General features: G+C 34.3%; 1 protein-coding gene across 8 annotated transcripts in view; it reads left to right on the top strand.

Moving 5' to 3' along the window:
- Positions 1 to 13,065, top strand: part of LOC115849624 (lysine-specific demethylase 6A-like) — a 163,803-nt gene that overhangs the window by 62,619 nt on the left and 88,119 nt on the right. For 7 of the 8 annotated variants that reach the window (XM_060293133.2, XM_060293130.2, XM_060293132.2 and 4 more), the window contains exons 5-6: positions 1,817 to 1,875; positions 4,277 to 4,397. In XM_060293133.2, coding sequence (XP_060149116.1) covers positions 1,817 to 1,875; positions 4,277 to 4,397 — 180 coding nt within the window. The remainder of the gene's footprint in view (positions 1 to 1,816; positions 1,876 to 4,276; positions 4,398 to 13,065) is intronic. The other variant, XM_060293135.2, reaches the window with a different exon arrangement.

The raw sequence follows: 13,065 nt of genomic DNA, 5'->3' as shown, positions 1-13,065 counted from the left end.
ATAGACACTGACACAGACTAGGCATATTTCAGAGATATTAGGGGTTCACCCAGACCACTGCAAGCAAGCAGTAAATTGAGTCACACTAATTTTTTTGTTTCCTAATGCTTAAAAAAAGTTGACTTTACACTGTACTGTAGTCTTATTGAGTATGCAGTAACATTATGTCTAAAAAGACAATGTACATACCTTTATTTAAAAATACTTACACTGTAAATCAACTGTACTTCAATAAAAATAAAATAAATCAATTCAGTGTAGCGAAAAATAAAATCAAATAAAGGTAAATAGTTTAACAGTAAAATAAAAAAAAATAAAATACTTAGTTGCTGAAAATGATCTGAGCTTTCAGTGAGTCATAATCCTCTTGTTGGTGGAGGGTCTTACCTTGATGTTGATGGCTGCTAACCAATCAGGGTGACGGTTGCTAAAGTTAGGATGGGTGTGGCAGTTTTTTAAAGTAACTCCACAATGAAGTTTGCCACATTGATTGACTCTTTCCTTTCACAAGGAGTTTCTCAGTAATATGTAATGCTGTTTGATAGCATGATGTTTTACCTACAGTAGAACTTTCAAAATTGCAGTCAGTTTTCTCAGACTCTGCCAGTGCTTTATCAACTAAGTTTATGTAATATTCTAAATTCTTTTTTGTTATTTCAGCAGTCTTCACAGCATTTTCACCAGAGTAGTTCCCATCTCAAGAAACAGCATTTTTTGTTCAGGCATAAGGATCAACTTCTCATCTGTTCAAGTTTTATCATGAATGACAACAATTCAGTCACATCTTTAGGCTCTTCTTCTAAATTCTGGTTCTCTTGCTATTTCCAACTCATCTGCAGGTATTTCCTGAACTGAAGCCTTGAACTTCTCAAAGTCATCCATGTGGGTTGGAATCTGTTTCTTCCAAACTCCTGTTAATGTTTTGAGCTCTTTCCATGAACGTTCAATGTTCTTTATGACATCTGGAAAATTTCTCCTTTTCTGTAGGCTGTCTTTTCATGTTTTTAATTGTTTCCTTTGCTTTGTAGAAGTTTTCAAGTTTGACATAGTCCTATTTGTTAACTTCTGATTTTGCTATTTGTGTTTTTTGTGTCATATCCAAAAAACATGGCCAAGACCAAGGTCAGGGAGCTTCTTTTCTGTATTTTCTTCCAGGAAATTTTATGGTATCAGACCTTATGTTTAAATATTTGATCCATTTTGAGTTAACATTTACAAGTAAGATAGGACTACAATTTTAGTATTTTGCATGGGCTTATCCATTTTCCCCAGCATCATTTTTAAAGAGGTGAAGAGTCTGTCCTCTTACAGTTGGGCATTCTTGGCTCCCTATGAAACATTAGTTGACCATAAATGTGGGGGTTTAATTCTGATCTCTTTATTCTGTTCCATTGGTCTATGTGCTAATATTTTTATACCAGTTACCATACTGTTTTTCTTAGTGTAGCTTTGTAGTATATTTTGATGTCAGGAAATGTGATACCTTCACCTTTGTTCTTCATTCTCTGGATTGCTTTGGCTATTTGGGAACTTTGTGGTTTCACAGAAATTGTAGGAGTTAAAAGTTATTTTCATTGTGGGCTTGATTAAAATGAACTGATAATATTTCTCCAAGTTGTTTGGCCTCTGCATTTCGTGTTGGCTCATGACTTCATTGTTTCTTTTAATCATATTGTAAGATAGGATAGAATTTTTAGAACTAAAGAACATTTTATGTATTATGTTTCTACTTAATAACATAAAGTAGACATAAAAGCTTTTAAATGGCGCTTTTTTTTTTTTTTTTTTTTTTTTTTTTTTTTTTTTTTTTAAACAGAATGCTGCCTTTTTATATGGCCTTGGTTTGGTTTACTTCTATTTCAATGCATTTCACTGGTAAGTTGACTTACATCAGATGTTTTCCCACTGTGTGTGTGTGTGTGTGTGTATGTGTATGTGTATGTAGGAGAAACACATAAAATATTTAAATGTCAGTAAACACTCATTTCATTAGTTGTGTATTACCTTTGTAGGTTCAAATCAAGTTCAGCCCTCATTCCCTCCACTCAGCACATTTGCAAACACCTCTCAGTAACTAGTAACTTGATTATAAACTCTCAATTTCCCACAATAGGAATAATGATACCTCCTTCAGTGTTGAGGATTAACAATGATAGTAATGTGTAAGATTTTGTATAAACAGTAAAGTATAGGAAACTTTTTTGGTCTTGTCCTTTTTTTTTCCATTTGAGTGCTATGAGAATTCAAAGGAAAGCGAGTGAGTACACCACCAGTGTTTGCAGCCATGTCCTGTAGGTCATTCTGAATGTTAATAGAGTCCTTAAGTATCCACTGACCAGTATTTGATATGGTTTCCCAAATGTGAATGAATATTCAGCTTTTAGTTGTATGACTTTTCATGTATATTATTTTTCTTACTCCTTGGCTTTTTGGGAAGTTGTTTATGCCATGTTCAGAAGTACTGGATTGTTTGTTACATGAACTTGTAGGTTATACATGTTACAGCTTCATTTTATGAACTGTGTATTTCTTTGAGAGATTTTAAACTTAAGTCAACTTACCTTTTGTCTTGAATGAGGACAATTTTAAGGTCCCTGTGAATTTCCTAAAAATCCTATTCACAGAACTCACTATTCTGAACTTTTAGAACTAGAAAAGGTCTTAGATATCATTTTGTTTTAATTTTAAAATTTTGTTGATGGGGGAAATAAGATGTGTTCATTTTTAGTGTTATGTGAACTATTTAGTAGTGGAAGCAGGCCTCATGTTCAGGACTGCAGTCTAATAATTTAAATCACATTCCATACTTAGAGAAAAGAAAGATTTTCTTTCTTCTTTTTTTTTTTGAATGAAACTATCACTGGCATTGGGTCATGGACTTGTGATCACTTACAAATGGGAAGAGGACAGATGGTTACCGAAACCAGTAATAGGAGTTATAAAGTTTGTAGGGAGATGTATTTAGAAATAAGGTTATAAGTTTTTCTAAATGGAATAATTTATTGTACTTTGCCTTATGTCAAGGTGGAAAAGTGGATATTTAAAAATCATTATTTGCAGTTGTTGTGCAAATAGATACAGTCATTTCAGCTAGCCAGAACAAATTTAGGTGAAATCCAATATAAGGCTGGGAACAAAGAACTATACATTTTAGATACAGAGAAGTGTGACTAATATTGAACAGTTTTCATGTAGTTATAACTTTTGAGCCCCCTTAGATTGAAGGTAGGAATGTGAAATCAGGAAGGAGATAAGTCTATAGATTGAAAATATTAATTGCTTGATATGTGTGTGACAGTGTTGAGTTAGTTGTGTGAAAGATGATTTTAAATTTTAATAACTCATCTGTAAATGATATGTCTATATTTCCCAGAGAAAATCTTCCTTTCAGAATAGTTGTTTTGCAGTAAATGTGTGTATAACCACAGCATTTGACAAGTAGGATCTTAACTGAAGTAACTTACTAAAGACATGTGGTGTGTTGCTTGGTACTAAATTGTGATATGACTGTTATCTGCATCTTTCTATAATAAAAAGAGAAACTTTGGAAACATTTACAGTCCTAAATAGTGGCCTCTGAGGTTTTTACAGTATAGAATAATTGAAATTCAAAATAGACTTTTTTTCTTTTTTTTCTGTCTCTTCCAAGCACTTAAATATATTCAGAGTATATCCAGCGTATCTGGATTTTCTCCACTGATAATAAGGACCTGTTAAAAAGACAATAATCAAGACAGAATAGAATTAGGACAAAAGTAGGCAAATGAAGGCAGAAGTAGATTAGAGAAGTCAGAAGCAGTCCTGTAAACACGGGTCCTTGATTTATGATAGAGGTGGCACTGCTTTCTGTACAGTAGGAATCCCATATGGAAAAGATAAATATTAACCCCTATCTGAATCACGTCATACTTAAAATAGGTTCCAAGCTGAATGTAAACCAAAATGTGGTAGGTAAGAGTAAGGCTTCTAACAGTGGATTTATATGGAGCAGTAGAGAACCAAGGTTAACACTCTTACCTTTTTGCCATTTTTAAAAGCTTTCTTACTGTCTTCTCTAAGTTGATTCAGAGAATTTTATATTGTTTATTTACATTGAAAATACTACTAAATATTTAAATATTGCCAAATAATTTGAGGAAGTTAAAGTTACCTTTTTACATTCATAGTGTTTTTATAAAGTTATAATTTGTTTTAAAGTCGTATACCCATTGTATTTTTTGTACTTCCAAAGCACATACAGTTAATCTTACCGTTTCTTATGTCTGTATTCTTCAAGGGCAATTAAAGCATTTCAAGAGGTGCTTTATGTTGATCCCAGCTTTTGTCGAGCCAAGGAAATTCATTTACGACTTGGGCTTATGTTCAAAGTGAACACAGACTATGAATCTAGTTTAAAGGTAGGTGGTTGGGGCTTTTCCTTGATATACACTATTTCGTGTGTGTGTGTGAGTGTAGAGTGTGGGGTTAAATGTTAAGAGTATAGAGAAATACTGGAAGTTATATTACTGCTATTGGATGAATTTAGGATATGAACTTAAAAAGGAAAAAAGGATTGGATTTCGGGGTACAAGACAGACATGGTGCTAAGATACGCAGAAGAACTTTTAAGTGCTTTAGATTTTTGTTTTTGGTTTGTCTTTTAACAAAATATAAATATTGATGTTTGTGATAAGGAGACACTGGAGGTTTTTATTTCATTTTTGAGTATGTAAAACACTCTCCAATATGTGACTGGCACTGTAGAGATGAAGAGGTGGTTAGTGATGCTATATCTGTGATCTGATTATTGACTGTTCTTTCCTGTGGGTCTGATTAGAAATCTGCCAGTTTTTAATAGCATGGTATGTGTCATGGCAAAATTATTTAATAGATTTGTTATCTTTTAAGGTTTGTGGTCTGCTAGTTGGTGAACATAAACATCATTGGAAAAGAATGGTACATTATTGTTAAATACTTTGCTTCTAATGGAAATTTGATTTGTCAGTACTTAACATTTTTTCGAGTTTCTGGGTTTGTGCTATCATTTTATGTTTTCCAAGGGTTTTTAATGAGAATGGGACTTCCCTATATATCAGAAGCATTGTTCTTTGAAAGAATTCAAGTTTCTGGAGAAAAAAGGTTTTGAGAATTTATGACTGTTTAGAATGTTTGCTCTTTTCCTTATAGATGTGAATTGTAGAGTATATTGATTACAGAGGTGGTGTACATATGTGTGTGTCACATACTCTGAACTCTTTAACAAGGAAAATGCTAAATAAAGTCTACTTAAAAACTGATGTGATTGCAGGTCCCCCAAACTGCCAACCTCAAGGTTAGTGATTTGGCAGAGGTCATTGAACTCAGAAAAGTTTTATTTATGGTTATGTTTTATTTACAGTTAAAGAATATAGATAAAATTTTTCAAAGGAGAAAGACACCAAAAACAGAGTCAAAAGTGCAAAAGTTCACTTGTCCTGTCTCATTGCAGTCATATTGATAGCACTTAATTCTCCCTGAAATGATGTTTAGTTACATGCAGGGAGTGTTCCCAAGCCTTTCCAGGGTTTTGTTCTCTTCCATGAAATATGTATATATGTATAATATTGACGTTTGGTAATATAGAAAGGGAGAGAGCCACCTGACTGACCTTAGTTTTAGTTGCTTAATCACCAGCCACTTTAGACATCAAACTGTAATGTTGTTAGAATGAATTATCTTGATGACCCAAGGTCCTAGGTATACAGAGGTACACTTGCAAGGCAGGATATTCTAAAGGTTTAGAGATTCTCTCTCAGGAGTTGGTCAAGGCTAGAGCTGTTTTCTTTTGAATAGGCAGGGTTTCAACAACCCAGACCGGCTGAGTTAATTCCTTGCTGCACTCTGTATTCGTTCACTTCCTTAATTCTCTTGGGTTTTAAAATATTAAGTGCCTTGGGCTTCCCTGGTGGCGCAGTGGTTGGGGGTCCGCTTGCTGATGCAGGGGACGCGGGTTCGTGCCCTGGTCTGGGAGGATCCCACGTGCCGCTGAGCGGCTGGGCCCGCCAGAGCTGCTGGGCCCGTGAGCCATGGCTGCTGGGCCTGCGTGTCCGGGGCCTGTGCTCCACGGCGGTGGGAGGCCCGCGTACCGCAAAAAAAAAGAAGAATATTAAGTGCCTTAAACTATCTCTGCATTTTATGGGTTTATATAGGAGTGATACTGAGGGCACATAGAAACTCAACCAAGAACATTAAAAACCATTGCAAGTAGACTGTAAAGAATTTAGATCACACGCTGGTCAGAGATCAGTTGTAGCTGAGGAATAAGTCCAGAGTTAAATGAACTTGGTGCAGAGAATGGGATTAGGTTTATCAGTTATTTGTTAAGATTAGAACAGAGTTTATCAAACTGTATACTGTGAGGTGTCAGTGGATTTAAAATGTAAAGAAAGTACAGTTTTGACACCTTGTAGATTTTTTTTTTTTTTTTTTTTTGCGGTACACGGGCCTCTCACTGTTGTGGCCTCTCCCATTGTGGAGCACAGGCTCCGGACGCGCAGGCTCAGCGGCCATGGCTCACGGGCCCAGCCGCTCTGCGGCATGTGCGATCTTCCCAGACCAGGGCACGAACCCGTGTCCCCTGCATCGGCAGGCGGACTCTCAACCACTGCGCCACCAGGGAAGCCCCTGACACTTTGTAGATTTTAACCTCTTTCATTTATACATTCACAGGGTATAAATTAGCCTATCAAAAATGTTAACATGTCATATGGCAGAAAATAAGTTAAATATGGTATAATTTTTTTGTAATGTATTTGTTATATACCAACATTTTAGATGTTTTCTGAAAATATGTTGGAGGGCAAAAGAAAATTGTCAATATGTAATAAAATATCCTTTAATTAGGCAGAGCAGAGTTAGATAACATTCAGTGGTTTGTTGAAAGTGTTTTGGCTTACTCACGCATAATGGAAACAGTGTTGTATCCACTTTTATTTGTTTAGGCTTAGGTAAAGTGTAACAGACCTTCAAATGATGTTGATTTTAGCAAAAAATTTGGGGGCGTGCAATTTTCTTTTTCTTTCTTTGTGCCATTTTCCCCCTTATTTTAAACTCTGATAACTCTCTGATTTTGTTGTATGAAAACATAAAGAATGTTAGGATGTTTTTGACATTAATATTTCTTTTTTAATGAAATATAGTTAATATACAATATTTTATTAGTTTCAGGTGTACACCATAGTGATACAGTATTTTTACAGATTATACTCCATTAAAAGTCATTAAAAGATAATGGCTATAATTCCCTGTGCTGTGCAATATATCCTTGTTGCTTATCTCTTAATCCCACACCCCTAATACGCCGATGCCCCCAGTCTCTCTTCCCAATGGTAACCACTAGTTTGTTTCCTATATCTGTGAGTCTCTTTCTGTTTTGATATATACATTTGTTTATATAATTTTTTAGATTCTATATGAGGTGATATCATATGGAATTTGTCTTTCTGACTTAACTTCCTTTAGTATGATATAATCCCCAGGTCCATCCATGTTGCTGCAATTGGCATTATTTCATTCTTTTTATGGCTGAGTAATATTCCATTGTATATATATACCACATCTTTTTTATCCATTCATCTGTCGATGGACATTTAGGTTGCTTCCATGTCCTGGCTATTGTAAATAGAGCTGCTCTGAACATTGGTGTGCATATATCTTTTTGAATTAGAGTATTCTCAGGATATATGTCCATGAGTAAGATTGACTGCCTGGGTCATATGGTAGCTCTGTTTTTAGTTTTTTGAAGGAACCTCCGTACAGTGGTTTCACCAGTTTACATTCCCACCAGCAGTGTAGGAGAGTTCCCTTTTCTCACATCCTCACCAACACTTGTTATTTGTAGTTTTTTTTTTGTTTTTTTTTTTTGTTTTTTTTTTTGTGGTACGCGGACCTCTCACTGCTGTGGCCTCTCCCGCTGGAGAGCGCAGGCTCAGCGGCCATGGCTCACAGGCCCAGTCGCTCTGCGGCATGTGGGATATTCCCGGACCGGGGCACGAACCCGTGTCCTCTGCATCGGCAGGTGGACTCTCAACCACTGCACCACCAGGGAAGCCCTACTTGTAGTTTTTTGATGATAATCATTTTGACAGATGTGAGGTGATACCTTGTTTCAGTTTGCATTTCTCTAATAATTAATGATGATGAGCATATTTTCATGTGCATGGTAGCCATCTTTATGTCCTCTTTAGGAAAATGTCTGTTCAGGTCTTCTGCCCATTTTTAATTTTTTTTTTTTTTTTTTAGGGGGATGTTCAGTTATATGAGCTGTTTATATAGTCTGGATATTAACCCCTTGTTGGTCATATTGTTTGCAGATTCCATCCATAGGTTGTCTTCCACCATATAACCCCTATCTCTGGCACTTAGTAATCTGCTCTTTGTATCTATTAGCTTGATTTTTTTAAAATTATTTTTTAATTGTTTCTTTTTAAAATTCCACATAAAAGTGAGATCCTTTGGTATTTGGCTTTCTATGTCTGATGTATTTCACTTGGCCTAATACCTTCTAAGTGTATGCATGTTGCTGCAGATGGCAAAGTTTCATTCTTTTTTTATGGCTGAGTAATTACACTTATATACATACACTCACATACACACACACATACACTCACATACACACATGCATGCACACCACATCTTCTTTACCCATTCATTTGTTGATGGATACTAGGTCACTTCCATATTTTGGTTATTGTAAATAATGCTACTGTGAACATTGGGGTACATGTATCTTTTTGAATTAATGACTTTTTTTTGGATATATATCTAGGAGTGGAAATACTGGGTCATATGGTATTTCTGTTCTCAATTCTTTGACGAAACTCCATACTGTTTTTCATAGTGGCTACGCCAGTTTACATTCCCACCAACAGTGCCCAAGCGTTCCCTTTTGTACACATCCTCACTAACATTTGGTATTTGTTGCCTTTTTCATAGAACACATTCTGACAGGTGATACATAATTGTGATTTGGATTTGCATCTCCCTAATGATTCATGATGTACAGTGTCTTTTCATGTGCCTGTTGGCCATGTATGTTTTTAGAAAAGTGTCTGTGCACGTCTTCCATCCAGTTTTTAATCAAACTGAATAGGAGTTTTTTTGCTGTTGAGTTGTATAAGTTCTTTATATATTTTGGATATTAACTGTGTATCGGATACATGATTTGCAACTGTATCCCATTCAGTACACTGCCTTTTAATTTTGTTGATGGTTTTCTTTGCTGTGGAGAGGCTTTTTAATTGGATGTAGTCCCACTTGCTTCTTTTTCACTTTTGTTACCTTTGCTTTTGCTGTCAGGATTTGGTGTCAAGATTTGCAGAATTATTGCTGTTTGAAAATACTTAACATTTTGTGTCGTGTGGGGTTTGAAACAGTAAAAGCGTTAATTTTCCTGCTGCTTTCAAAAGTTTGTGGACTTTTTTTTGTTTTAGGATCTTGAATACTGAGATAATGTAGGCTGGGCAATTCGAATTATACAAATCTCTCTGAAAAAAAAAACAAAAAAAAACAAATCTCTCTGCTTTTTTGAGAGTTTTAGTATAATAGTAATACTGAAATACTGTCATCTTGGAAATGTATTTCTTTTAAGGTCAGTTTATTTCCTTTGATGACTCATTTAGGAAAGGTCTGTTTTCTCACATAACATTTTAATGTGTTTTCAAGGTCAGTTAGACTTAAAAATGTACTACAATACAAAGTGGGACTGTTATGCTGCTCTTTCTGTTAGCGGAAAGCTGTTATTAAATATATATATTTTAAAATAATATACATATACATATATTTTTTTTCGGTACGCGGGCCTCTCACTGCTGTGGCCTCTCCCATTGTGGAGCACACGCTCCAGACACGCAGGCTCAGCGGCCATGGCTCACGGGCCCAGCCGCTCCACGGCATGTGGGATCTTCCCGGACTGGGGCATGAACCCATGTCCCCTGCATCAGCAGGCGGACTCTCAACCACTGCGCCACCAGGGAAGCCCTAAATAATATACATATTTTAAAATAGTTTTGTCTTGGCTTTCATAGCACAATAAGGATATGTATTTGGCTTTGCAGAATAGATGAAAATTAAAGCAGTTTTCAGTGTTCAAATGTTAGATATTCCTGAGTAAAAAAGGTTTTTTCCCCCAGTTTTGGTTGTATTATTAACTTAAAATTTTCAGATCATAGTAAATTTTCATGCAATTAAAATAAAAAGCTATAGAGTCACAGATCTAGAAAACAAACCTATGGTTACCAAGGGGGAAGGGAGAAAGGGATGGATTGGGAGATTGGGATTGACATATACATAATACTATGAATAAAATAGGTAACTAATAAGGACCAACTGTATAGCACAGGGAACTCTACGCAGTACTTTGTAATGGCGTATATGGGAAAATAATTTAAAACAGAATGGATATATGTATATGTATAACTGATTAATTTTGCTGTATACCTGAAACTAACACAACATTGTAAATCAGCTATACTCCAATAAAACAAACAAACAAAAAAAGTACAAGGAATTCACATATACCCATCAATTTCATTCAGTGGTAATATTTTTCATAACTATATCTTATTACAACCAGGATTGGACATTGATAAAGTCGAAAACTGTTGTTTTTTGTAGCATTGTATCCTCTGTATCATTGTGTTTATTTTTGACTCTATGTCTATAGAAAGAATAATGCATTTGCTATTTAAGGGTCATATGCATTTTAATAAGTTAATCCATTTCAGAATATGTTTTAAATAAGTTTTTAAAATGTACTTCATATAGACTAGCATAAATTTTTTCTAGTGTTGTTTTTTAATTATTTTATTGTGCAGAAATACACACTACATGATACTGTTTTCAACATTCAACTGTATCAGTTAAAATATACAATTTAGTGGCATTGATAATATTCACAGTGTTGTATAACCATCATCACTATCCATTCCCCAGAATTTTCAGTAACTCATGTAAATACTTCTGTTCACATTAAACAATAATTTCCATTCCTTTTTCCCCTCTAGCTTCTGATACCCTTCTGTTCTAATTTCTGTTTCTATGAACTTGACAGTTTTAGGTACCTGATACAAATGGAATCATATGTTATTGTGTCTGGCTTACTGCACTTAGCTTAATGTTTCCAGGATTCATCCATGTTCTAGCATATATAGGGCTTCCTTTCTATGGCAAATAATATTCAATTGTATGTATATAACAAAATTTTTTCATTTATTCATCTGTTGATGGACTTTCAGATTTTTCTATATTTTGGCAGTTGTGAAGAATACTGCTATGAACACTCACGTATGAGTGTTTTTTAACTCTTTTTTTGACTCTGTTTTTTCAGTTCTTTTGGAAATATACCTAGAAATCTAATTGCTGAATTGTATCATGTATTTAACTTTGTGAGGATTGCTATACTTTTCACACTGCCTGCACATTTTACATTCTTATCAGCAATGCACTAGGATTCCAGAATATCTGCCTCCTTGCCGAAACCTCTTTTCCATTTCTTAAAAAAGTAATGACCATCCTAATGGAAGTGAATTGATATTACCTTTGTTTTTCTCACTTGCATCTTTTCCTGTGCATTTGTCTTCTTTGGAGAAATGTACACCAAAGTCCTTTGCCCACATTTGAATTCCATTCTTTGATTTCTTCTTGTTGAGTTATAGGTGTCTTTATATACTCTGGATATTAATTCCTTATGAGAGCCATAATTTCAAATATTTTCTCCCAGTAAGTGTCTTTTGATGCATAAAAGTTTTTAATTTTTAAGAATCCTAGTCTTTTTTCTTTTGTTGCCTGTGCCTTTGGTGTCCAAGAAATCATTGCCAAAACCTTTGTCATGAAAATCTTTTCCTGTATTTTCTTCTAAGAGTTTTATAGTTTAATTCTTCATGTTTATATGGAAGATAACAGTCTACCTTCATTATTTTCCACGTGGCTATTTCACAGCTACCATTTGTTGAAAAGGTTGTCCTGTGTATGGTGTGTGAGCATAATAGACTGTGTGTACCACCTACAGTGTTCTTTCCAGTTATTCTTTTTATAGCCATTCTTTTGTTACAGTGATAGCAAGGATTAATTTTGTTGTTAGTTACAGCTAGTTGAGGAAGCATAGTTATGTACTCAATCATTCCACATTGTTTAGACTACATGTCCAACTTGGCATTTTAAGTGTCAGTATGTCTGTCACAAGTTTAGATGTATGAATTGTAGATAGGAATGACATTTATGTAGTTGATTGTTTAATGACTTGTCCTTTGGTTACTTAATGGTATTATAGTTGATTATTTTAATTTTTGAATAATTAATGGAGACTGAAAATTGAATGTACATTTGTGGGAATAGTTTGTAGAATAGTTGATGGGGACTTGCTTATTCCTCTTTCATTTAAGTTAAAAAAATTTATTATCTGTTTTCTCTGCTTAAGTAGTTTATAACTCTGACATTTATATTGATAATTAATAGAGGTCCTTTGTTATTCAGTGTTTTTCAGTGACAGCTAGTGTTTTCATGTTTTAATGTTATCTGTGTTTTTAGTAATAAGTCTCTGTAGACAGACACATGAGTTATTAAATATAATGTCTAATATATATATTAATTATACATTATGTTTTCTATTTACTGTCATATTAACTAATACTGGTTAGTAACTAATTTCCTAGTAATGATCTATTAGTTTTTATATATAAATATATAACATCTATGTATAGACAGTTATATATATTTACATTCTGCATACACTTATTTGATATACGTAGGATGTTTTAATATTTCATGAATGATTCTACATGCTTCACACACAATTTACATACCTTTTAAAAGAACCAACTATATTTCAGAGATGAATTTCAACATGGGTTATGGTTTTTAAATATCTTGAAATATAGTGCTAGAAAGGGCACTATAGAAGAAGGAATATAAGCCTATATGACTTATTCTTTAGGAGATATATAATAGTATTGTTTCATTTCTAAAGTCCAGATCTCATTTTAAGATAATCACTGATGTTTTAAAAGATACCATTGGGTTTTACAGATTTTTTTGTTAACATCTTTATTG

The sequence above is a fragment of the Globicephala melas genome, chromosome Y (assembly GCF_963455315.2).
Source record: "Globicephala melas chromosome Y, mGloMel1.2, whole genome shotgun sequence".
Lineage (NCBI taxonomy): Eukaryota > Metazoa > Chordata > Mammalia > Artiodactyla > Delphinidae > Globicephala > Globicephala melas.
The sequence above is the reverse complement of the archived record's forward strand: the minus strand, read 5'-3'. Positions and strand labels throughout refer to the sequence as shown.